This window comes from Canis aureus, chromosome 26 (genome assembly GCF_053574225.1).
Source record: "Canis aureus isolate CA01 chromosome 26, VMU_Caureus_v.1.0, whole genome shotgun sequence".
Taxonomy (NCBI): Eukaryota; Metazoa; Chordata; class Mammalia; order Carnivora; family Canidae; genus Canis; species Canis aureus.
In genome coordinates, this window is record NC_135636.1 from 8,458,748 (window position 1) to 8,485,443 (window position 26,696).

General features: G+C 46.1%; 1 protein-coding gene and 1 long non-coding RNA gene across 10 annotated transcripts in view; one reads left to right on the top strand and one right to left on the bottom strand.

Moving 5' to 3' along the window:
• The window catches only part of CFAP61 (cilia and flagella associated protein 61), a 276,395-nt gene that overhangs the window by 10,652 nt on the left and 239,047 nt on the right, over positions 1-26,696 (bottom strand). Inside the window, exon 28 of one of the 9 annotated variants that reach the window (XM_077871993.1) lies at positions 10,192-10,564. The exons of the other annotated variants lie outside the window; for them this stretch is intronic. Coding sequence (XP_077728119.1) covers positions 10,558-10,564 — 7 coding nt within the window. The 3' untranslated portion in view covers positions 10,192-10,557. Of the gene's footprint in view, positions 1-10,191; positions 10,565-26,696 lie in introns of those variants that run through there. 9 annotated transcript variants of the gene reach the window in all.
• On the top strand, positions 13,745-21,899 carry LOC144297858 (uncharacterized). Its single transcript, XR_013364754.1, has 3 exons — positions 13,745-14,032; positions 19,166-19,375; positions 20,079-21,899. It is a non-coding gene; the product is annotated as an uncharacterized LOC144297858 (long non-coding RNA).

A 26,696-nucleotide genomic window follows, 5' to 3' on the forward strand; every position in this document is an offset into this window, starting at 1 on the left:
AACTCTACAAAGTGTCCCAAGATGCACAGCATTATGAAAAAGAGAGCCTCATTGGGAATAGTGGGAAGGCCATATGTGAAACCAGGATTTCAGGATGGTCTCACTGAGCCCCTCCCCCAGCAAACAAAGCTGAGGCTATCAGAAGGGCACCTGTGCTAGAGGAAATCTGCTCGCCTCTGGAATTATTCAAGGCCACCTAATCCTTAGTGAAAGGAGCTGAGTTGATGGGCATTCTGTATGGGGTTCTGGGCCCCTACAACCCTGGCCAACATCCAACAGCCATCTAATTTCTGGAGCAAAGACACCAGTGGCCATCTTGGCAGGGATGGGCACAGTGGGGCGATGTTTTGACACATCTCCTCAAAGCATAGCTTCATGGACAAAAACATCAATTATACCCTCTATCTAGACTATATGTTTATTTATTTAGTTATTTATTTATTGTTTTCTAGGCTATTTATTTATTTATTTATTTATTTATTTATTTATTTATGTCTAATTAGAGAACATGGGGTGGGGGCGGAAGGGGCAGAGGGAGAGGGAGAAAATCTCAGGCAGACTCCTCACTGAGCGTGGATCCTGACACAGGGCTTGATTCAGGACCCTGAGATCACAACGTGAACTGAAACCAAGAGTGGGAGGCTTTACCAACTGAGCCACTCAGGCGCTCACCAATGGGCCCTTTTAAATTTGTGGGTACTTTTGGTCAGTTGCTGAGCTCTTTGCTGTGTGTTTCCATAGCACCATCAGGGGTTCCCAACCTCTTGGTTTCAGGGATCTACAGCCACACCCTTCTAGGTGCCACATCTTCTATCTTTCTGCCTTCCTCACCCCAGCACGGCCCTGCTCTCACAACCCAGGCACGGTTCAGGCAGTCTTAACTACCTGTCCTCCTCCTCATCTGCTTTACAGAGGGAATTTTGGGGAACCCCATTCCCTGAGGTCACAACCTGCCCACCCCCAGCTCTGGCCCACTATTGAATGCCTCGATTCCCTTTGCCTCTGTCCACAAAGCCAAACACTGATGGCTGGAGAAGCAAGTGACCCTTTATGTTCTGAGAATACAGTTGCTAAGCCCTTCTGCACAGTGCCTGCCGGCAAACAGGAGGAAAGGTGAGGATTAGGGTGGAGGAGCATAAAGAAGTTGGATGTTTTTACAAATTTCTTCTTTTGCTGCCTTTGCAACTCTCCATGCATCTCATGCCAGTGTCCAGCAGAAAGGGCACCTGGCTATTTGATGCCCTCTCTTCTCATCACAGTACACTGAACAGCTTGCAGACCAGTGATGTGGGAGACCTGAAATCTTATTTCTCTCACACTTCCTAGCACTGTCTCCTATGGGAACACATTTTGGGACCCTCATCCAGAAGGTGACAATATCTGTAGCAAACCATTTGTTACCTATACTCCTGGAATTCGTCTGTGGCAGCCATTTTTACTCATAAAAGAGAAAAGTTTGTAGAATTCAATTCAGATGTTTCTTGTCTCTCAAGAAAGAACTCCCAGGTTCCATTAAAGCGAAGTGTATAATGAAAAGAGATACCTTAGAAGCTAAACCAAGAAGTTGACTTCCAAAGGCTCCTTGTCAATTTTAGTGCAGCCTCAGTGGCAGCCCCTATAGGGGTGACCGACACCGGCATCATGAAATGCTAACCCTCCCAGAGGAGGGGCGAGCTGGTGCACTGCCCAGAGGAGCGTGTGGGTGCCTACCCTGTCTGGAGAGCGGCTTCTGCACAATATCAGATTGCTCGGAGCCTGCCACCCAGATTGCCTCTTTAGAGGCATAAAGTGACACCCTTAGCCAAGGGTAAAACAACAACTTCAGACTCAGGTCAGTCTCTGAACAGGAGTCCCCACTGGAAGGTCATACATTGCAATTGCACCTCTCACCAGGTGGCATATAGAACTGAATGGGATTTCAGAAGAAGATGACTAGCACATAATCTGCAGTTTCCAAGACGCTCTCCGTCTGCTCTGTTTAAATTAGGATTCAGGTCAGGCTCTTGAGTCGGGGTGGATATAATTAGCCACAACTCCATTGTCAGATGAAGTAGCTGCTATTTTGTAGGGCAGGCATTAGATATAAGGTGCTTTAGATAGTGGTGAAAAGGAATGGGTCCTTTTGACTAAGAGGAAAAAACATACTAAAAAATCTACCCAGAGAAGAATCTCATTTGCAAGGTTCTTCCCCAGTTCTTACAGAACCTGCTTATTTTGGTAGTGATTTTTAAGGGCTCACCAGATGACCTCAGAGTGGCCACTATGATGAGGACACCCATTCTTTGTTCACGCTCCGGGCTGTAGTCCTTGGTCATTTACCACCCATAGCCCTACGTAGCTCTGTCCCTGTCAGTAATTCACTTCCACCCTCCCCCAGACCTTGTTTGCTTCTGGCAAATTAACTTTTTTTTTTTAATTAAAGAAGATTTTATTTTTAGAGCAGATTTAAATGTACAGAAAAAATCAGAGCAGAAATAGAGTTCCCGTACACTTGCTCCCACCGCTCTGTTTCTCCTGTTAACGCCTTGCATTATTGGTAAGGCACATTTGTTACAGCTGATGAACCAATATCAATACATTATTCTTAACTAAGGTCCACATTTTACACTGGGGTTCATTTGTCATGTTGCACATTCTGTGGGTTTGACAACTGCATCATGTCACACGTCCTCCACTGCAGCATCATACAGAACAGTTTCATTGCCCTAAGAATCCCCTGTGCTCCGCTTTGTCCCTCCTTCCCTCTGAACTGTGTACAAATTAACACTTTAGGAAATTGACATAGAAAAAAAAAAAAAGGAAACTGACAGAGAAAATAGGGCTGTGTAACAATTTTATAAAAAATTTTCCAGTATTTCCTTCAGAAGTAGAGTAATAGTCTCCCATCACAGAACACGATGCCCTCAAACTTGCCAGTCACCCCTCACACAGATGGCTGTGTGGCTTGAGGCTTTGGTTTTTTAAAGTGTTGGATGTGGGCATCAGTTTAGGATGAAAACCATTCGGATTTCTATTTTCTATAAATTGCAGGGAGCTAGACCTTTTAGGGGACACTTTTAAGGGAGGCATTATAATCTACTTGTTAAAAATCCATATGCTCTGTGACCAAACCAAACCAAAGCAAGCACACGTGGAATGCTGGAGTGAGGTTTGCTCCCCGAGAATTTCCAAACCCAATCTGTCGTGGTCGAAGGTTGCTGGGAATCTTAATTCGCAAACCCTAATCCGACAAGGCCAATCGTGGCTGAGAGCAGCCCAATGGCAGGAGGTCTCTTACTCACTGTGGGCTCTGGGTCCTCACAGCATCAGGCACAGCCTGGTCCCTAGGAGACTGAAGGAGCAGGTGGGAGCAGAGGTCCAACTCCAGCCGTCCTCCCTCCTCTCGACGGAGAGCTTCTGCACCAGCTCATAGCTCCCAGTTTGAGTAAGAGGGGGTTTAGAGAGGCATGGATCCCCATGGGCATCCTTTAAGTCACCCTAGACACATGGCAGGCTTCATTATTCAAATTAGAAAAGCTATGGATTTAACCAAACTCATTTTGTAATTGGTAAGAACACAGAGTCAAACAAAGGTGATCTCTGTTTGCTTAAGGATGTTGGAAGGAAGTTTTGCTTTATGAGAAGAGTTAGGTCTAGTTTTCTCCCCACAAACTGAATGGCTCCTGTGCCTTCGCTCCTTTCCTTCTCCAGAGAAAGGAAAGGAGCATCTGGAATCCTTGCCAAGGCTGTGGTCACATCGCCACTGACTGCCCCAAGTGCTATGGATACTCAGTATTAGGGATAAGCTTTCAGGAAACATATATTTCCATGAATACTGAAATTTTTTGAGAGAGAGAGACAGTGAGAGTGAGTGGGGGGGGGGGAAGGGACAGAGAGAGGGAGAGAGAATCTCAAGCAGGTTCCATGCCCAGCTCAGAGCCTGATGTGGGCCTCCATCCTATGAGCCTGAGATCATGACCTCAGCCAAAATCAAGAGTCAGCTGCTTAACCGACTGAGCCATCCAGAAGCCCCTGAATATTGGATTTTTACAAACAAGAAAATACTAACTTCTTTCCCAATTTATGTTCAAAAAAGGAAGACTAACTAGAGCCACGTTAACTAGGTAACATTCATAGCTGGTTGCCTAGAAATCTTCAGGAGCAAATGTCAGGTAAGAACACAGCAACAAGGTGACTTGTCAGTGGCTGTGTGGATCTGGGTGTGAACATCACACAAATCATTTCTACACAGCCGTGAGAAAAAGTTTACACAAATTATCCAGGGCCCCAACAGAAGACGCTATTGTCTCTTTTCATCTTGCCAATGGCTGGCCCTAAGTCCTTTGTGGGGACTTAAATTCTCCATCACTTTTGCAAATGATACTCTTTTCTCAGAATCCCTGGGAAATGTCGACTTGTGGAACTCTATTAGCCATTCCTGATCGATATGGCTCAATCATTAAGCAATTGATCAGACTTGTCCAGAGTTCATCCTCATCTGGTCAATCAGCCAATTTTATCGACAAAATCACATAAGCTAGGTGGGGATCTGATAACTAGCTTAGCCCATTGGCCACACTGAAGGCTGAGAAAAGCAACTCCGCCGACACGCTGGAGGAAGTCCCATTCACTGGCCTTAGGAGAAAGTGCCGTGTGTCTAAGGGAAAAGAATACAGTGGGCAAAGGATGTCGGTCTTTCAAGTCCTGGACCTTAACTGCAAGGCAAGGCCTCCCTGGAGGGCGGGGAGGAGAGGAGAGAGGCCGAAGAGCTAGGCTGCACTCCCTGCCCGCTGAGGGTCACCTGGAAATGGCTCAGCTACGCAAGAGTTAGAGGAAAGGAGGCAGGTGGGCAGAGAAGAAATGCATACCTTTCTCCGAGATCTTTCTTCTTTTTAAATGAAAATCATTGTAATTTTATCCTGGACTGATAATAGTTTTTGCTTTTACACTTGTTATGGGGGCGCCTGGGTGGCTCAGTCGGTTGAGCATCTGCCTTCGGCTTATGGTCCCAGGGTCCAGGAATCAAGCCCCGCGCGGGGCTCCCTGCTCAGTGTGGGGGGGCCTGCTTCTCCCTTTGCTCCTCCCCCTGCTTGTTCTCCTTCTTTCTCTCTCTCAAATAAATAAAATCTGTAGACTGGTTAAGAGGATCCCCAGCTACCACTCACACCTGCACAGAGGTCTGCTCCCCTAAGGGTTGCCTTTTCTCCCAGAAGAGGGGAACCATACAGGGTGGGGCAGTGGGGGGCTGTAGGCTTTCCTGGGGAGTGAAGTTCTCACTTCAAAAAAGTCCCTTCTTTGACTGACAGCATCTTAGGTTCAAGGGGGGAGGACAGACACCTCCCACAGTACCTGCTTGTAGGTCACGCCCACAGCGAGTCTCAGCCTGTGGTATCCATGGGCTAGAGCATGGCTGGTGGGACGTGTCTCTTCCATTTACAGTCCAAGAATGCAAAAAGTGACAGATGTCAGGGTATGTCATCGAGGATGTGCCCAGACACCTTCGGGGCTAGGATGACCTACAGATGTGGCTGCTTGGGACTGAGCAAGATTTGGAAATTTGATCTGGGGCATTTCCTTAAAAGAAATAATATTTGGCAATGCTGGGTCCTCGTAGTCACGTGGTAGCCATGAGCTCACTCGATGCCACCCATGGCTTGTCACTGTCATTAGCAGCCTGGCCGGTGTCATTCACCTGTGGGCTACAGAAGGCATGCGGCTGTGCAAAGCCTAGCAAAGGGGTCTGGGTGAGATGGAGGCAGGTCTGCAAACAGGTTTTTGGAAGCCACTCGCCCTGTGTCTCCTTCTCCATCCTGGTATGGGTGCTAAGAACACATGCTATGTCCTAGCTTCCTTTCTTCTTCCATCCTCCTGCCCATCGACATCCATCCATCCATCCATCCATCCCTCTACCCACCCACCCAGCCAGCCATGCACCCATCCGTCCATCCTAGCAGGTCCAAGGAGGCCTTTCAAAACCCTGTTTCTTTATTTCTAGCACCTGTTTTGCTCTGGTTCTCTGTCCTCTGCTGACTCAACCACTCCTCACAGAATACACATTTCTTCCCCACTGTGCTCCCACGAGGACTTTTCTCTCCTTTCTTTTCTCTGACCTCGGTGTCTTTCAGGGCTCCTGACCTCCAAGGCTATAAAATGGGAAGGAAGGGGTCATTCTTGGCCATTAATCAATCATAGCCAGACACTTTTTGGGCACTGAGGAAACCACTGTGCAAGTGTGGTCCTCTCCCCAGAAGCACACCCTGCAGGAGAGGGAATAGTGTTGGGGAAACTGAGGCATGTGCAGGCCACAGAGGGGCACATTGTGGGAGGGCAAGGCTGGAGGGGGCTTCAGCAGGAGTGAGGTTGCCCAGTTTGCTTGTCCTCAGGTCTTTGTCACTGCATCTCTAGGTTCACCTTTCTTTGGCTACTGTTCACCAAGCTTCAATCACTTGGGAACCCATAAATTTTCCAGGGTAATTTTGAAATTACCCATTACTTCAAAAATTTTCCTTAGATTGATTAGTCTTTTAAAAAAACCCAGAAATAATTACTTCTCCCTTGTCCTAAGCCATGATATCTGCCAAATCACAGATTTGATGTGCTTGTATACTTTTTCTAATTCTTATTATAATTATTCCATAATTAGTAAGGAATATGGTCTACTGCCTAAGGTCACACACCTGGCAGGTGCTTATTACACTCTTGGGCAAGTCCTTTTTCATGACAGCTTGATGGTGAAGTGTGTTGTGTTCATCCAGGGACAGTAACCCACAGACACTGTGCTAAATCGTTTCTCTGCGTTATCTCACTTCATCCTAATTCCAATCCTCTAAAGTGGGACTTGTCAGCCCATTGTCCAGATGAAGAAATGGATTCAGAAAGGCCACACAGCTTGCCCATGGTCATACAGGGATGAGCTGGGTCTTAACCATAATTCTGCTTGATCTCAAAGTTCATGCTCTGAACAACCGCACAACCCAGTCTCATTTCCCTATGCTCATTCCTGAGCCTTTCTAGCAACTTTCTGAATCACCCCCATTTCCTCAGTATCTCCTGCATTATCTAAGATTAAGTTTGATTACAGTTGTAAAAATTGTTTAAGTATTTTTTTCCCACACAAAAAAAGGCTAGGTGGAGTGTCCAGGATGGGTAGGGTCATTCCACAGACTTCAGAGCATAGTACTATCCAGAGGGCATTGGGCCTCATGGGGCAAAATGGCTACTGAGCTCCAGTTATCACATACATGTTCTTAGATGGATAAAGAGAAAAAGAGGGCCCTTCCCCTCTCTTTTAGGGACGGTTCCTAGAAATCTCATATAGCACTTCTATTTATGTCTTACTGGTCAAAGTTTGGTCATATGGCTTCCTGGGCTACAGGGGAGGCTGGGAATCATTGTCCTTTAAGTATAATGTATCATGCTATAAATCAGGATCCTGTTTCTGAAGAGGAATAAGAGAATGGAGGCTCTGTCTTCTAAAATAGCCCAAAGACCCTGTAGCATCTATGTTGAACAAAATTCTTTTCATACAGTTACATTCATGAAAATTGGAAGAATGTGTTTTGTTAATGTTCCTGGGACCAGAATGTATCTATCACTCTAGATTCAATCCAGTCCCCAAATTAAACAATCTGGAAAAAATCCCACACAAAACGTTTTCCGTATGTGACTGTCACCTCCAAGCCCATGGGAGAGCCCTGCTGCCCTGCACGTCCCCAGCTAGCCCATGGAGGCTGAAAGACAGAGAACAGGCAATGATTTGTGTTTGTGCTGGAAGATTGTATTGTCATTTTATTCTGCCCATGGAAGAAAGTGGATTCATGCATTTCAATACAATTTTTAAAAATAATAATAGGAACAAATAAGTATTTCCAGTTAACCCTAGGTTTGCTCAGAAATTAAATTACACATTTCTGGGGCAGCGGAGTTTACTCAGGGATGCCACGTATTACAGGGGCAGCCAGAAACAAATAAACAAGCCCTGAAGTCTGAAATGGAAGTCTGATTATGAATATTTCCCGCCCAAGTTGAGTTTGCTAGAAGCTCTATGTGGTCAATTTCCTGCTTTGAGGCATTTCTGGAAAGGTAAGATTGATGATTTTGAAAGCAAAACCAACTAGTCATTTGACAACCAGTCATAATTGTCACTTGCTAAAGATCGGTGATGATCTTGCTGTCACAGTCCGGAACTGGCCCCAACCAATAATGGGGGTTTACTGCTCTAAGGAAAAATGGTTTACGACGCACTAGCCCTAGAACCAAGACTCTAATCTTGGGCAGAAGGGGCTTGGGAACTGCCTCCATCTTACTGCTCTAGGCTCAGGGATGCACGGGGTGCCGGTCGCCGAGCTACCCGGAGGCACCCTAGAGCCAGATGCCAGCTCCGCCTAAAGCCTGGTGTCTGTGGTCCGGGAAGCCTTTGTCGGGCTGTGGGGGGTCGGGGGGCTGGGGGGACTCGGAGGCTGCCATTGGCTGCAGGCCTCTAGCACGGCCTGGACTCACTTGTCCGTGAGTTGGACACATGCAGAACTGCCTCCAGAGGGAGATCCTGATCAGCCCACGGGCCCTGGCACCCCCACACTGACTTGGGGAGGCCATGCTCTCTCTCAGGCACAAATCTTCCAAGGCTTTATTCACAGTGTCTTAAAGGACACTGATTCTTGGAGCACATTTATCCTGAGTAAGTAAGTGTCAGCACCCAGGTGGGGCTGAGGACAGAGCACAGACTTCCTGCCTCCCTGGCCCCTAGGGTCCTGGTTTTCAGAAATAACTATTCATACGGGATCATCTGAAAGGTCTGTCTGCTGTCCATTTGTTTCTCTGAATCCTGGATACTTAGACCAGGAGAAGCTGCTTCACCTGAGAAAACAGAATACATCTATCTTATGACCCTCACAAATCCAACCACTGATGCTACTTCCTTCTCTACTTTGACCTTGATGGAACTCAAAGACAAGGCTGTGAATTTTCTAGATAAAGACCTGTGCTCAAATACCCAGCCTCTGCATGCAGCTCAGCCTCTCACACGGCTGTCCTGCCCTTCATTTCCCATTTACCCAAGCCTTTCTCTTTGGATCCCAGACGTACTGCTTGTTGCTAATGCACTCTCGAGCTAGTTAGCTTTGACTTCTCCCAGCTTCAGCCTTCATAGCTGTAAAATGGGGAGAACAGTGGTCCTTACCTCAAAGATTTACTATCAGGACATAATGAGACAGTCCAGGAATAAGGTTGCCTTTATGACCGGCACAGGTCTTGTGTTGCTTTGATGGTGATGATGATGATTGTTCTTATGTCTTTTTTTTTTTAATTATTTTATTTATTTATTCATGAAAGACACACAGAGAGAGGCAGAGACATAGGCCGAGGGAGAAGCAGGCTCCCTGCGGGGACCCCGATGCAGGACTCAATCCCAGGACTCCAGGATCACGCCCTGAGCCGGAAACAGATGCTCAGCCACTGAGCCACCCAGGTGCCCCATCCTTGATTATATTTTATAGTGTACATTTGTGTAAACTACCTCCGATCTTTTGTGGTATGAATTAGAGGTGAAATAATTAAGATAAGCACTTTGTTGTTTAATTGGAAGACAGTCTTTCTTTGGCACAACTCTGCAATTTTTTGTCCATGGGGATTGCTTTTCTACATTCAAGGGTGTCTGCATAAACTATTTTAGCCACAGTTTTATGGCAGCTATTAATTTTAGCTGCACGAAAGTTAAGAGAGACTTCATAACCAGCCTCCATCAAGTTTTGCCACACACCAAAGAGCTATGTAGGAATCCATAAAAATGGTTAAACTGAGGCCTCGATGTATTTTTTTGTCTGCATTGATGAAGGTTAAATAAAAAGAGGAAAGACAGAGTGCCTTGGTTTTGCTGGTTTATTTTGAAGAGCGAGGCAGTTAAGGCAAAACAGTCATCCCAGTGGTTCCTGGGCCGTCTCAGGAGGGCGATGAGGAAAACTGGCCACAGTTAAGGTGCACGCCTCTGGAGGCCCAGCTGGGCCATGTTTTCTTCTGACCTGACTTCTTGCTGACCTGCCAGAGCAAACCTGTCTTCTTGTAGAAAGAGTATATTTTTATAGACTGAAGAATTGACCTTCTATTTAAGTTTACCAGTGGAAGCCCAGCGGCCCTGTCACTGCAGGGGGTAAGTGGGTCTGGTGGCCCTCGGCCCGGTGTCAGAGCACGGGGATGAGTCTCTGCTACCTAGCTCTACATATCTGCCTTTTTATTTCCATCTGTGGCATTTCCTTGCACATTGCTGGTTTATTAGGGGGTGCATTAATTGAATTTGTACAATAAATCTAGTGCCCTGGGAGTCATCCAGCTATTTACATTGATTTGTTACATAAATTCAGGCCGAAGAGTCTGAGGCAAGGTTAGCATTTAATTCTGCAGCAAAGGGAAAGCTCTTAGGGCTCAGCTTCCCTTCCTGAGTCGTCCCTTCTTGTTATTCTGTGTCTCTCTTCATAGAAAGCACAACCATTTCCCTTTAATTAGGCTGCAGCGAGCACAGCCTAGCATTAGGCCACTCAGCCACTCAGCCACTCAGCCACGCTTACGGCCATGGCCATTTCCTCTCTATGTTCTGTAGGAAAAGAAAAAAAAAGTGTTTATATGCACGTATAAACCCCCACAAGTCCGAGGGTGGGGGGGAAACAAAGGAACCAGGTGGAATTACCTTTTGTGAGACCGAGGCCACAGGAACTAGCCAACACCAGAGAAGCAAGATATTTTGCTGCCTCATTATTCCTTTGGTTAAACTAATTGCCCTTTAAATTTTAAAAGGGTGCTTAGTAGAAATATCACTCACTGGTACAGGGTATATAGCATGTTTAATACAGGTTTGTAGTAATTCAATAATTAACACATGTTTAGAATAATTCCCTTTCAGGGGCACCTGGGTGGCTCACTCGGTTAAGCGTCTGCCTTCAGCTCAGATCACGATCTGGGGTCCTGGGATCCAGCCCTGCATGGGAGCTGCCTGCACAGCGGGGAGCCTGCTTCTCCCTCTCTCCCACTTGTGTGCTCTCTCTCTTTCTCTCCCTCAAATAAATAAAAAATCCTTAAAAAAGAAAGGCTTTCATAACAGGCTTTTCTAATTAACGTGTTTATTTTTTTTAACTGAGGCTTTTACTAAATATAACGACAAGCCACAAACTGTTCCTTCACTTTCTTTGTCACTCTTATATTTGCAGGTCTGCAGTTTCCAGAAATCAAGTATTAAAATTCGACAAAGCAGTGGATGCTTGGCCGGCTCTGTCGGTGGAGTACGTGACCCTTGATCTCAGGATCATGAGTTCAAGCCCCACACTGGGCGTGGAACCTACATTAAAAACAAAACAACTAACACATTCCTGGTTCTTACTTCTCTCACACACAGTAATGAAGGCAACGGATTATAACCCATGAGATGGTACTAGAATCCCTAAGTCCCCACTGATATGGACAAGTGGATAAACAAATGGAGGAGTAGGGACAGCTCTTCCTTACAGTCAAAAGCTAACTAGTAAGTGTAGAATGAATGAAGGAGTTGCAAAAATCTCCCCGTGGCTCCCTAGTAACAGCTGTTTCTGGCAAGAATTGTGTATGGATGCAAAAACTAGTGGAGAAAAGGATTGAAAAATGGAATCTTTACATAGTTCAAAAATATCACTAATTGATTACAAAACAAAAAACACCACATTTCCAGCAGAGAAACCTGCAGCATCCACCCCAGCCAGGCGGCCCTGGCCAACAGTACAGTGTTGGGGTGAGTCCATACCGTGTGCCTCCTGAAAGGATGCCCTGGGGGCAGCCCGGGTGGCTCAGCGGTTTAGCGCCGCCTTCGGCCCAGGGTGTGATCCCTGAGACCCCGGATTGAGTCCCACGTCAGGCTTCCCGCATGGAGCCTGCTTCTCTCTGCCTGTGTCTCTGCCTCTCTGTGTGTGTCTCTCATGTATAAATAAGTGAAATCTTAAAAAAAAAAAAAAAAAAAGGATACCCTGGGAGGGACATAACAGCACTCCTGCGGTTCTGCCAAGAAGGCCTCACCTGACAGGAATAACGAGGCAACATCAGAGAAACCCAAACTGGTAGACGTTCTACAAAATACCTGGCCTGTGTTTTTCACAGGGGAAGGCTCACGAAGGCAAAAGGCTCAGGCACTGTCCCAGATTGGAAACGATTCAGCAGACACAACAACTAACTGTCGTGTAGGATCGTGGAGCAGTAGGAAGAGAGCAGCGGGACAACTGGCAAGCTCCGAATGGCTGAAGAGTCCATTCATCTCTCATGCACGTCATCTTTAAGTGTTGACAACTGCATTCTGTCATAGTCTTAGGAAGGGCGTACTGAAGGATTTAGAGGACATCGTGTCTCTGCAGGTTACTTTCAAACATTAGGAAAAGACTCATGTCTTCCCATCTGTGTGTGTGTGCGCGTGTGTGTGTGAAAACAGAGAGTCGGAGAGAAAGAATGATAAAGCAAGGATAGTAAAATGTTAACATTTAGGGAATCCAGGTGAAGAGTATGCAGCTTTTTACTTGTTCTATTTGTGCCAACTTTTTGGAAGTTGAAATTATTTTGATATAAAAATTTCAGGGGCGCCTGGGTGGTTCAGTGGGTTAAGCATCTGCTCAGGTCATGATCCCGGGGTCCCTGCTCAGAAAGGAGCCTGCTTGTCCCTCTCCCTCTCTCTCTCTCTTTCTCTCTCTCTCTCTCTCTCATTCAAATAAATAAATCTCTAAAAAAATTTAAATATAAACCACGAATTGTTTTAGCCTCTTTGTGGTGTCACTCTTAGTAAAGAAATGGTCAAGGAGTTAAGTTTCCAGATCTGAGCCCACAGGAGTTCCATGGCCGAACCATACTTCCAAGGGCATTGTACGCCATGCACTGAGCCCAGGGACAGGGGAGTACAAAGAAATGGCCAGTCCATTCAGTCGCTGGTGGAAAGACTTTTCACTCTGAGAGGGAACACTGTCTTCACTACATCATGAAATACCAGAGCTTCCCACCCCCTCTTTTTTTTTGAACTGTAAGGGATATGAGATTACAGTTCTTGGAGGCTTTCCCGTTTTGTAGGTAAAGAAAGCAGAGGTCCAGAGCAGCAACTGCCAAGACCCAGGCTGCCCAGCCCAGGGGCGACCAGCCACCAGCCACACGGGACTATGAGCGCTTGCAGTGTGGCAGGTCTGAACCGAGACGGGATACAAGTATAAAACATATACTGGATTTTTAAGACTTAGTATAAAGAAAAAAGAACATAAAATATTTCAGTATTTTTGTATTAAATGTTGAAAAGACAACAGTTTGGATATACTGAGCTAAATAAAAATATACCATTAAATTAATTTCTTTTTTCTTTATGATTTTAATGTGACTACTATAAAAGATAAAACTACATATGTGGCTCACTGTATTTCTACTGGACAGCACTGGTCTACAGTTAAAAAAAATAAAAGCAAGGATTTGCTAAATGCCTACCATGAGAAATAGTCCAAATGCAAAGACAAATATGCCATGAGCCTTACATCCAGAGGTTCTCCAACAAGAAGAGGCAACAGACATGTGAAAAATAATTGTAATAGTGGGCGACAAGTGTCATAAGAGCATGGACAAGCTCTGTTGATAACCCACAGGGAGCTGATTACAGAAGCAGGAAAGGGATTGGTGCTCGCGGAGGGTACTGGAGGCAGAGCGCAGGGGAACGGAGAGGCAGGAGGCTGCACAGGGATTCTGGGCCCACAAGGGTCTGAGGCTCTAGCGTCCGGTCAGTCGCCCTGTGGGAGAAGGTAGTTGGATTCTAGCACTCGCCTGGGAGTCTTAGACTTCCACTGCTTAGATGATACAGAGCCATGGAAAGGTTCTATTTTATTTCTTAAGATTTTATTTATTCATTCATGAGAGACAGAGAGAGCGAGGCAGAGACCCAGGCAGAGGGGGAAGCGGGCTCCTCGTGGGGAGCCCCATCGGGGACTTGATCTCAGGACCCCGGGATCACGCCCTGAGCCGGAGGCAGATGCTCAGCCACTGAGCCACGCAGGCGCGCGAAGGAAAGGTCTTAAACGAGCAGGTGTGTAGTCACGTATGTTTGAGATCTGCCGCGGAATAGGATAAGGCCAGAGGCCAGGGGGCCTGCAAAGCGCCGCCGAAACGGTTAGAGGCGAGGGCCGAGGGAGCCGCGGGGTGCACGGGAGGGAAGGCCGGGGCGCGGGGGAAGGCGCGGCCGATCCTTTGCTCCCGGAGGGCGAGGCCGACGCGCGGTCCCGGTGGGCAGCCCGGGCTGACGGGCCTGGGGGGGGGGGGGCGGCCCCACAGACCCGGACCGGGGCGCGGTGTTTCCTGGGGGCCGCGGGGGCAGGGGCAGGGGCAGGGGCAGGGGCGAGGCGGGCAGCACCGTCGGTCGCGCGGGGCCCGGGGACTCGGGCAGGGGGCGGGGAGCGAAGCTCCGGGGCCTGGGTAAGGGGAGCTGGCGGCTGCCGCCGGGCCAGGCCCCACGGGGGCGGGGTGAAGGGCCGGCCCGTGGCCGAGTCTGGGGACCGCTCGGCCCGCGCAGGAGGCCGAGGCGAGGCCGGGAGAGGGCCGGGGAGCCGCCCGCAGCCACTCGGGGACTTGGCCGGGAGGCGCGTGTTCACTCTCCTGGGCTCCGGGCGCTCCCCGACGCCCTCGGCCGCGCCCCTTCCCTCCTGGCACCTGCCGTCGCCGGCCCCTTCCGCGCCAGGAGCCGCGGGGACAGGACAAGCCTCACACAAGGCCCGGCCTGGGCCTGCCCCTGCCCGGCCCTGCGAGCCCCGGCAGCGCCAACTCCGCGCCCAGAGGACTCCTCTTCCCTCAGCCTCCGAGGCCCTGCTGCTCGCGCTCTCAGCCCAGAACTTTGCCTCCGGCAGGCACCGCCCCCAAGTGCCCCGACCTGCCCACTTTCTCCCGTGCTTGTGCCTCTGCCTCTGCAGGTGTTAGAACAGCTGTCCGGGCTCCGCCACCGTCCCGCCTTCACCTGCGTCACTGAGACACTCGTCGTCTCTCCTCCTGGCCCCGGCCACGTATACCCCAGGTCTCGGTTCGAGCACAGCTTGCCAAAACTTGGCCCTATTCACTGCACTTCCAGTTCCTCGGGTCACATCCTATCTCTCGAGCTATTTCCAGCCCCCCCACGTCCTTGGAAGTGGCTCTGGTGAGAGCCAGCTCCGGTGACCAATTCCCTGTCCCCAACTTAGCTCCACAGTGGACTCGGACACAGCTAGGCACTACTTCTCCCTGGAAGCTTCTGGGAAATCCCACATCATGTTCTACTTCTTGAGCCACATTTCCTGCTGGATGTTGAAATGTTGGGACACTCTCGTCTCTCACCTCTACTCTGAAGTCACTGTCTCCTGAGGCACTCATGAGAGGGCCGGGAAGACAGGAGGCCGGCCAAGAGAGCAGGAAGTGCAGGGGAGGGGCTGGTGAGAAGGAGTCTCAAGGAAGGAAGTGGGGCTTCAGCCTGGGCCCAGGGGACTTCTGGAGTGTGAAACTACACCACCGAGGTGGCTGGACCTCGGGCCAGGGGACCTCTCTTAGCCCATATTTGTCATTAGCTGTGGTCTCGAGAACGGACAGTGTCCCTTTCAGGGCAAGGTGGCTCCTCGCTCCCCATATGGGAGCTGGGAGTTACAGACCAGCATTCACATACCCGGGGATGCAGGCAATGGACTGGTGGAAGGGGTGAGGTGGGCCATCCACAGTGCCCAGCTCTGAGGTGGAGCATGAGTTCTGGTTGGCCACGTTAAGTTTGAGGGTCGAGTCAGCAGTTGGATATGTTGCTTGGAGCAAGTCTCGTGCACTCTGCTGCTTAAAATACATCTCAAATATGACCACATCACCCTGTATCCATCTGGTCCAAAGCACCGATTCTCACCTGGGATAGAGGCAGGAGCCTCCTCATAACTACTACGGTCCATTCTCCACAGAGGCTGCAGTGAACTTTTAAAACACGAGCTGGCATGTTACTGCTCTTCACACACGGAAACAAGCATCAAAAGCCCAAACCTCCACCTCCCAAGACTACACGATGCAGCTCCTCTGACCCTCATTTACTCTTCCACAGCCACACTGGCTTCTTTTTGTCCCTCAGATACACCAAAAACTTCTCCCACTGCAGGACCTTTGCACCTGCTGGTCCCTCCGGCTGGCCTGCTCTCCCTCCAGATCTTCTGTGCCTGCCTGTATCTCAGCAGCACTCAACTCAGATACTCACTCCTCACAGTGTCTCCCCACCCACCTCAACTCCGGCCACGTTTTCTTATTTGTTTTATTTATTGCTCTTTGATATGGTCTTGTTTTCATATTTATTTACTTGTTTGTGGTCGGCTGTCTTCCTCTAGATTATAAAATCCAGAAGGGCCAGACTTTTTTAGTCCTCTTCACAACTATACCTGCAGAACATAGTACACAGCAGGTGGCTGATAAATATTTCCTAAATGAATGGATGAGTAAATAAAAATCACAGACCAAAAACTGTACTGTACCAGGTCATGCAGAGACCATTAGAATCTTAATTGGGAGAAGCTTCAGTTAAAATGAGTAAAATGAGATGAGAATTGTCCACTCCTGCAGCCAAAGACCGAGACAGACAGACAGACAGACAGACACAGTAGGTCAGTGTCAGCCACACACATTCACTGACGTCCAGAACTGTGGGCCAAGCCCCACACCAGGTGCCCGGGCCCCAGGTGAAGATGTGTTCCTGTCCGGAGGGGCTCAGGGACCAGGAAAACCCAGTAGTAATTTGCCCCAGTGCAAACGCAGTGAGCTCAGTGGGCGCAGGAATATGGTCCCCTCATGGCTGCTGGAAACACACTCAGTTGTTTTGTTACATGGGTTCTACCCACATACACAAACTGGCTTTGATTGTTTAGCAGATTTAACCCGGGGGTTCATTTAAAATATCAAGTGGGGGATCCCTGGGTGGCTCAGCAGTTTAGTGCCTGCCTTCTTCGGCCCAGGGTGTGATCCTGGAGTCCTGGATCGAGTCCCACATCGGGCTCCCGGCATGGAGCCTGCCTCTCCCTCTGCCTGTGTCTCTGTCTCTCTCTCTCTCTGTGTTTCTCATAAATAAATAAATAAATAAATATATACATATATATATATATATTTATACATCAAGTGATTCTTTAAAGTCCAGGTTTTACAACAGACTTGCTTACTTTACAAAGCGCAAAAGCAATGAAACCAGTCTGGTCTGCCTGTGTCTGCTTCAGCATAACTGTGGAGACAGACAGTGTCTGAGGACAAGGCGGGATGACCACCAAAAGATCAAACACTCACCCAGGCCAGATCAGACCTGACATTGTCATGAATGAGTGCCCAGCAATTCCAATCACACATAGATCTGCTCTGCCAGGAAGCAAGACTGGTAAGAAGTCCTGTGGATAAATACCACTATGCACCTATTAGAATAGCTAAAACCCCAACACTGCCAACACCCAATGCTGGCAGGGATGTGGAGCAAGAGGAATTTCCTTCACTGCTGGTGAGAATGCAAAATGGTCACAGCCACTTTGGAAGACAGTTTGGCAGATTTCTAACAAAACTAAACACATGCTTACCATACAATCCCAAATTGAACCCTTTTGTTTATATCCAAATGAGTTGAAAACTTTATGATCACACAAAAACCTGCACCCAAATGTCCTTAGCTTTATTTGTAATTGCCAAAACTTGGAAGCAACCGTGACGTCCTTGATAGGTGAATGGTTAAACAAACTGTGGAATATTATTCTGTGATACAAAATTGAGCTACTAAGCCACAAAAAGACATGGAAGATCCTTCAATGCTTACTGCTAAGTGAGAGAAGCCCATCTGAAAAGGCTGCATGCTGTACGGATCCGAGTATACAATATCTGGAAAGGCTACTATGGATGCAGTAAAAAGATCAGTGGTTGCCAAGGGTTTGGGAGTAGGAAGGAAGGGACGGATAAGTAGGCAAAGTACAAGAGACCATTAGGGCAGGGACACAGTAATGATGGATGCATTTCATTACACATTTGTCAAGAACCATAGAACGTACAACACAAAGAATAAACTAATATAAACTATGGATTTTATAATAATCTAGCAGTATTGGTTCATCAGCTGTAAGAAAAAAACCACACTAATTAAAATGTAACCACAAGGTGCCTGGGTGGCTCAATGGGCTAGGTGTCTGCTGTCGGCTCAGGTCATGATCTCGGGGGTCCTGGGATCAAGCCCTGCATGGGGCTCCCTGCTCTGTGGGGTGTCTGCTTCTCCCTCTCTCTCTGCTCCTCCTCTCCACTTGTGCTCTCTCTCTGTCTTAAATAAATAAAATCTTAAAAAAATAAAAATGCAAACAGAAAACTGTGTTAGGTGGGAAGGGTGTATGGAAACTCTCTATACTTCATGATCAATTTTTATGTCAACTTAGAACTTTTCTGAAAAAAGTAGCTTATTACCTTAAAAATGATATACTGGAAAAAATTTTCAATATATTAAATAAGCATTATTAGCCTTATGTTGTTATAAACACTCATAAGTTTAAAAAAGGCAACCAGTAGGAAAATGGGTAAAGGATGGGAACAAATAATTTAACACTGAAGAAATTAAACGTGTTTTTTCTATTTCTTCTTCCAGCAGGTTGGCAAAATTAAAACATGGAATATAGCCACTGTTGAGGAGGAAGGGGAGAAACAAGCCCTGTCATAACTGTTTATGGGAATATAAATTGAAATTACCCTTCTTGAGGATAATTTAAGCTAAGGTTTTGATCAAAATTTATTTATGTATATACTTCTTCTTGATCAAAACTTAAATGTGCATACCCATTGATCTAGAAATTCCACTGATGGTGCACACAAAGTAATGAACATGTGACTCATAGTAACATGGAAAAAATGGAAAACAAACTGAATGCTTATTAATAGGAAAATAGTTAAGTCAACTGGGATTTAGCCGTTCTATGAAATATAAAGACGCCATTAAGAACAATGGGATTGATGCGTCCTGATGCAGGAAGATCTTCAATGCGTGTTATCAAGTGAAAGAAGAAAATTATGTGCAGTCAGCATGAGAAACACACATTTACACATCTGGAATGCACTCAGTGCCAGGAACAAGAGTGGGATTGGGAGAAGGGGAACACTCACTTGGGTGGTGGTAGAATTTTTTTTAACTGCCATTTGAAATTTTCTGTTTCTGCTACTTAATTTTAAGGTCTGTGAAAGAGGGAAGCCTGGCTTTCTTGTTGGTGGCTGTACCCAGACGGCACACTGGTGTTCAATAAATGCACGGTGAATGGAAAAGAGTTAAGGACGCTGAAAAGCCTATGATGGAAACCATCAGGGCTATAAAAAAGCTGTATCACTAAGGATGTCCACTGCAGTATCAATCATCAAAACAAGAAGTCAGAAGCACCCTGATCTAGTAAGACACGGTGGTGTGGTACACCCTCTTCATTCACTAGACATAATGCCATTGAAATAATACCTCAAGAAACAGAAAAGTGTTCAGAATAACCTAACAAACCAAAATAGCAAGCTATAAACTAGCATGTTAAAATACTGTTAGCATATATAAATATTTACGTGATCAGAGATGAAATGTTGGAAGGACATACACCAAAAAATGTATGTGGTCGTATCTGGGTGATTGTTTATGAATGATTTTGATTTCCTTTTATCCCTACCCTCTTTGACTTATGCAATGATCATACATTATTTTTGTAAATAGAAAAAAGTTTTGTAAAAAGTCATTTCTAGAAATACAACTCTGCTGTTTAGATTTTTGAAAAGTTTCTTTCTGAATGCCTCTAGGAGCAGCCCTTGACTTACAGACGTTGGTTCTGTGTATTTGACTATAACAACATACAGCTTATCTGTTCTTATCTTAGCCATTGATACCCTAAAACTCCTTTCTGTGTGCTGAATTGACATTTTTAAATACTGAGGAACATTTTGAGCACATCCTCTCTGGAAAGGGAATTACCCTTGTAAGATATTAGTCTATTATTTGGCTTTTGTACATTTGAATTCCATTCCTGTTTTCAGAAATTGTGTTTGAAAGTAGGGCACTGCCTGTATTTCTTATCCTCTTTTAGTGACTAATATACTTTTTTACCCTTATTTAGAGAGCAGCAGATGTCTGAAGAACTTCTGGTAGTTCCTCTCATGCTTATGATGATATGGGATCCATTTATTCATTGGAGCCTTCTTCAAGCAACAGATGTTCCTCTGGTCTTCTATCTCTGAGCTCCAAAGAAAGGTGTGGACAATCTGGAAAGTCTACTGGTTCAAACCAGAATCCTTTCCTAGCTGAGGTTTTGGCGTTAAGATGGGTGGCAAATAGTTAGCTGGCATTGGGGTTGGGCTTCTGGGGAGGAGGCTTTGTCTAGGATGGTGATCGCAGGGTTGTAGCTGCGTAATCACATCATTAACAGCCATCCGATATTATTGAAAACAAAGTCATTATTATGATACTTTAACAGTCTCAAGCCTGAAACCACTCTTAGTCTAATTCAATAAATAAGCTACTTAAGTATAGAAAGTCACAGGAAGAACAGATTTTGTGTCATATTAGCAAATTTGATTTTCATTAATGCAAGATGAATATCTTCTATGAAACACTTTCATATCATATTAATGACATGATAGCAAACAGCATTCATGAGTTGCTAGGCAACACGAGGACCCTCTAATGATCTCCTCTGTACTTGAGAGGCCACAAAGGGAAGATGCCAGAGCTCTGAGGATATTTCCCATTTCTTGGCAACTATTTCTTCTGGAAGACCACTGTGGGGCTGGGAGAGAAGGGAATTTATGGTGCCATTTACCATGGCAAATACACCTCTTCACTCTTCCCTCTTTTTCATTGCCTCAATGTGTGGGAGAGCAGGAACTGAGAACCAGGCTCAAATACAAGAGGTCAAGAGTTCTCAATCCATATACCTTCCCTCTGCTTAGGGAGGCAATGGGCTTCTGTGACACCAGGACAAGAAATGTAGTGAACTCCCTAAGGGTTGTTTGTCAAGCCATCGTTTGTTGTGATCTGCTCCACTCTTTGTTGTCTCTACTTCCCTGGGGGTAGGTCTCCAGCAGTGAGATCATTATTTCATGCAGCAGGGACAGTCATCTGATGCAGGCATTGGATATTGACATGCAACAATCACCCCCAAATTTAGTGGCATGGAGCAAAAGCCATTTTATTATGCTCACAATGGCTTGGCTCAGCTCTGTGACTGTAGGGGCTTTGGATGGGAAGATAAATGCCCAGGGGCCACTCAGATGGCTGGGGCTGGAATCATCCAAAGGCTTCCTTACTCACATGTCTGGCACCTGGGCTGGGAAGACTTAAAGGCTTGGCTCAGCTGAAATTCTTGCTGGAGTGTCTGCATGATCTTTCCACATAGCATGGGCTTCCTCACAGCATGGCAGCCTCAGGATGGTTGAAATTTTTATATGACAGGTCAGGATCTTCCAGAAAATAAGCCAGAGACTGTGTGGCCTTCTATAACTCAGCCTTGAAAGTCATATGACCTCACTTTTGCCATACTCCATTGATTAGGGCCATCACAAGCTTGCTCAGACTCAAGGGGAGGGGACATAGACCCTACATTCTCTATGGGAGGAATGCTGAATCATCTGCAGTCTTAGTTTGAAACTGGCACACCAAGCCATGCCAGCCAATCACTCTCTATGAAATCTGCAGTCGGGATAGAGTTGCATCTGGTTAGTCTCTGTAGGTTTGGGATTTGGAACAGGTAAGCATGGGAGGTGAAGGGCAAGCCAAGAAGGCCAGTCCACAGAGAGGAAGAAGCCACCACTGCTTGGTTACTAGCTGCCTTGTCCTTCCTGCCTCTGGTTCCTTGTCAAGGCCTAGCCATAGCTCTGCCCTTTGTTCCTATGAGATACAATCATGAATCCTTTTTTTTTTTTTCTAAAGATTTTATTTATTTATTCGAGAGAGAGAGAGAAAGAGAGAGAGAGAGAGAGACAGAGAGGTTCACACCCTGGGCGGAAGGCGGTGATAACCGCTGAGCCACTGGGGCTGCCCAGTATCTGTGATTATATTAACAATGCAAATATTAATCACATTTTTTTTTTTTGTAACTTTTTGCTTTTCTTGGAAATAATAACTGCACTGTTTTTTTTCTTCTTACTTTCAATGTATCTAGCACATTTTTCCCCCCCAAATATTCTGGAAGTTCTTTAAAATGCCCCCTTGGGATGCCTGGGGGGCTCAGTGGTTGAGCATCTGTCTGCCTTTGGCTCAGGTCCTGATCCCGAGGTCCTGGGATTGAGTCCCGCATCGGGCTCCCTGCATGGAGCCTGCTTCTCCCTCTGCCTGTGTCTCTGCCTCTCTCTGTGTGTCTCTCATTAATAAATGAATAAAATCTTTTAAAATAAAATAAAACGCCCCCCCTTATCTTCCACATAAACCTATCAAATGATCAAAATAAATGATTTTTTTCCCCAGGATCATTCCCTCGTTGCTCCTGCTTGGGTAGGCTGGTTGTCCCTTGGGATCCACTGGGACTTCCTACTGTTCTCCAGTGTTTGAGCCCTTGCTTTACTCCTTTTTTGTTTATCACTTTGGTTGCTTTTTAAAAAATAATGCTTTATTATGCATAACTTTAAGATATGTTTTTGAAAAATTCAAAAGAATGTTTTCTTAAAAATTTAAATATGGTCAAGGACATTATACTAAGCAAAGTAAGTCAGAGCAAGAAAGGCTAATACCAGTTGGTCTCTCTTATATGTGGAATCTCAAAACAAAACAAAACAAAACAAGACAAGTCATTAAGCTCATAGACACAGAGAACATATTAATGATTGCCAGAGGGCAAGCAGTGAGAGAAATGAGTGAACTGTTTCTGTTTTTAGTTTAAATAAATTGTTTTAAAAAAAGAAAAAGAAAATGCTTACATTAAAAGGATAGTATACAAAAAAAAAAAAAAATTAAAAAGAATAGCATGCTGAGCTCCTGTTACCCATCGCCCAGTTCCAACAGTTACCAACCCATGGCCAATCTTATGTCACCTTTAGCTCCATATACTCTTCTTCCCCTTGGGTTATTTGAAAGCATATCCTTGATATTTCAATATGTATTTCTAAAAGATAAGGATTCTGTTAAAAATATATATATATACATATAAATATATATAACTCTGTCTTCACATGTAAAAAATTAATAATTCCTTAACACCATCAAATATACAGTGTTCAGATTTTTAATAAAGCCAGAAGTGGCATCATTTCTTTTTTATAGCTTGTTTGAACCAGGATCAAAATAAGTTGTTATATTTTTAAAATCTGTTTTAATCAAAAAAAAAAAAAAAAAAAAAGAAAAAAAAAATCTGTTTTAATCCATAGGCTCCCCCTCCAATTTGGTTTCATTTCTCACAATTTACTTATCAAAGGGCTTAGGCTGTTTCCCACACACTGAATTTTGTGGACTGTAGCTCTGCAGTATTATTTAACATGTTCCTCTGTCTCCTCTATTTCCCACAGCCTGGTTGTGGATCTAAGGTCCCAGTCAGATTCGGTTCAATTTTTTTTCAAGGTGGCGCTTCCCCACCATGAAGCACATGGTATCTCGTTGTCTCTCTGTGTCAACATCTCTGCCCTTTAACCCACCAGGAGTTGCAAAACAGTGATGCTCTAATCACCCCACCCCTCCTTCATTTATGAGCAGCCATAGTTCTATCCCTTTGGCACTTCCTTGATGGGTGGCCACAGAAATGCTGCTTGAAATGATTTCTTTTCAGAAGTTTGAAGACCTTGACCCATTGTCTTTTAGGTTCTGAGGCTGCTATTGAAAAACCTGATGTCATTTTGATCCTAGTTCCTTTTTAACATATCTAGTGACACGTTTTACTCACTGGATTTGAGGAGCTTCTCATTACCCCTGGTGTTCTTGAATTTCATGCTAGAATGCCTTTGGGCTATTGGTCATTTATTGGGGATTTTTTGACCTGGTGATGATGTCTTTCAGTTCTGGGGATTTTTTTCTATTGTGCCTTTAAAAGATTCCTACACTCTGTTTTCTCTGCTCTCTCTTTTTGGAATTCTCACTAGTCAGATAGAGGGCCTTGTTTTCTTTTTCATGACATTTCCTTGCCCATTTACCAATACCTCTGCTCCTGGCTGCCACCATTCTGGGCAAAGGGCAGGAGAAGCAGACCAGGGACTCTACCGGTCAGTACTACGGCTCTCATCCAATTTCCCCTCCTTTTAGCCCCACATCTCACACTTTCCCTCTGTTGGATCTGGTGTCCCCACATCTGGAGTCTGTCCAGGTCATGTTTTCCAGGGAAAAACCTATGGGGAGGAGAGAGGGAGGAGCAGTTGCTTGGCTGTTACAGGAAGGGGAGAAGACTGGGGGAAGGGGCATATTATTTGCTTTAAATCTGCTCTGTTTTCAGTCCCCTGCCTCATCTCAGACTCTGTCATTATTTGTATCTCCCAGGGTTCCCTCCGTAGGCACTTCAATTGCAGCTTCCTCTGCTCTGCTCCAGCAAGCTTTGCAAAATCCATTGTCATCTCTCATCCACCATATCTCCTCTCCAGTTTTATTTCTCCTTATGGGTAGATTTATACATTTCTTTGCTTGTTTTGTTCTCATCTTAGGGGGGCTTCAGGAGGGAGAGGTGGTAAGCTTGTAGGTTCAGTCCACCATATTTAACCAGAAGCCCCTAAATTATTTTTCAATACATTCTTAACAGGAAGCCTTTTCACTAAACTTTGATCTAAATTTAACTTAGTGGAATCCTCATTCTGAGACAAATTTATTGGTCACTGTCTCCGGATCAGCCTGAGTACTTTGTTCCCATGGATTTGGGAGCTTTTGGCATAATAATAATTTTTAAAAACTTTGTTTGTGATTTTCATCATTTTTGTTATTCTAGTGTGCTTCCTGTCCTCTCAAGGAAACAGAGCCTCAGGCAAGGATTGTGTTAATGTTTTAGTTGGGAGGTAGAATTCAAAAGCAGCCAGAGAAAAAAGAAGGGGCATTGATGTGGGGAAAGATGGGGAGCTGTGCAGGATTATGCATTATGTGCTAGCCACTGTTTCAGGCTAGGGGCACCCACTGAGCCCTGCAGGATGTCTCTGGACAGACTATCTGGAGAAACCTGGTCCTGGGATAGTCCACTGGAGACAGAGAAAGGGGATTTATCTTCTCTGGCTCCCTCCTCTCCACAGAGAATTAGGCCCCTGCACTTTAGACCTGGCATCATGCAGCCTCTTTGACAGTTGCTTGGGAAACCAGAGCCCATGGCTTGTGGCATAGGGATTTATCCAAGTCCACAAGTGGGAGGAGGAGCTGGAATTCTCAGGGGCACTGGTGAGCTGGGAGAGCCTAAGGTCGTATGGCTGAGGCTGAGACATGGCCAGGCTAATGGTCTGAATGGATGGGCTCATTGCAGGAGCCAAAGCTCTCTGAGTTCTTCGCCTGGAATGTTTCAAAGTGGCCCCTACTCTCTAAATACCAAGCTACGAGGTGCATGCGGCTGAGGCTTGTCACGACTTTCACCCTAGGGGGATGCCAGTCTGAGAGAAGGAAGCCAACATACAGGGACAGGAAGCCAAATTCTGATGGGGTTTCACATCCTGGCTCTGGGATGCCCTGGCTCTGGTGCCACCAGCCCCTTGCTTCCTACAGTTCTGCAGAACATCCTAGCCTCTTCTGGGACTTCACGGAGTCTGAGCTGGGCTTCTGTCACCTACGGACAGAGGCTCCCAACTAATGGTTATAACCAGGAAGAATATCAACAAAGCCTTTTTAAAAAACCTTTTATCCGGGGATCCCTGGGTGGTGCAGCGGTTTGGTGCCTGCCTTTGGCACAGGGCGTGATCCTGGAGACCCGGGATCAAGTCCCACATCGGGCTCCCGGTGCATGGAGCCTGCTTCTCCCTCTGCCTGTGTCTCTGCCTCTCTCTCTCTCTCTCTCTGTGACTATCATAAATTAATTAATTAATTAAAATAAAAAAACCCTTTTATCCAATAATGACTTGAAATTAATTAATTTTTTAACTCTGATATTAAAAATGCTTTCCCACTTCAAATATCTTCCTACTTAGAGTGCTAGGGGCTGACATGTTGCCATAAAGGCCCAGGTTAGCCCTTTGGCCCAGGGCATAACTGGAGAAATCAGGGTGGAGTTATATTAGTTTATATATTAAATCCTTGCCAGGACCCCAGGAGCCTTGGGCCCTGCATCTGGAAAGATCCACTTGCAAATCTGTCCAGAGAGCAATAATTGACCCAATGAACACCCTCCAAGGGTGCACTTTAGAGAGTTCAATTCAGGGGCCTGGCAAGCCCAGCAGCTCTCTAGTAGAGGGTCTGTGTTAATATCTTGAATGAATCCTAGCTTTGTTCAATTATCATGTGCAGGAAGCCTACAGCTTGCAGGCGCCGCTTGTCAGCTGGAGCTGCTAGTGGCTGGGAACTAATCATTAAGCCTGCCACCGAGCAGCGAAGCCACCTCCCAGCAGCCTTGCGGCCTCCAGCGTGGTATATATTTTCCTATTTCACTTGGATTTGCTCCTAATGATTGAACTATAGATTATTAATGCTGCGAGCCTCTGGGATCCCAGCGTGACTGTGCTGGGCTCTATTCTGTGCTTGGAGGCTGCAGCACGTAGCCTGGCCTGGCAGACAGTGCTTGGGCAGCTGTCACAGCCGCTGGGGCCAAGGCAGTGCCGTGGGATCCAAACAGTGGCTCCTATTAGCAGCGGTGCGGACA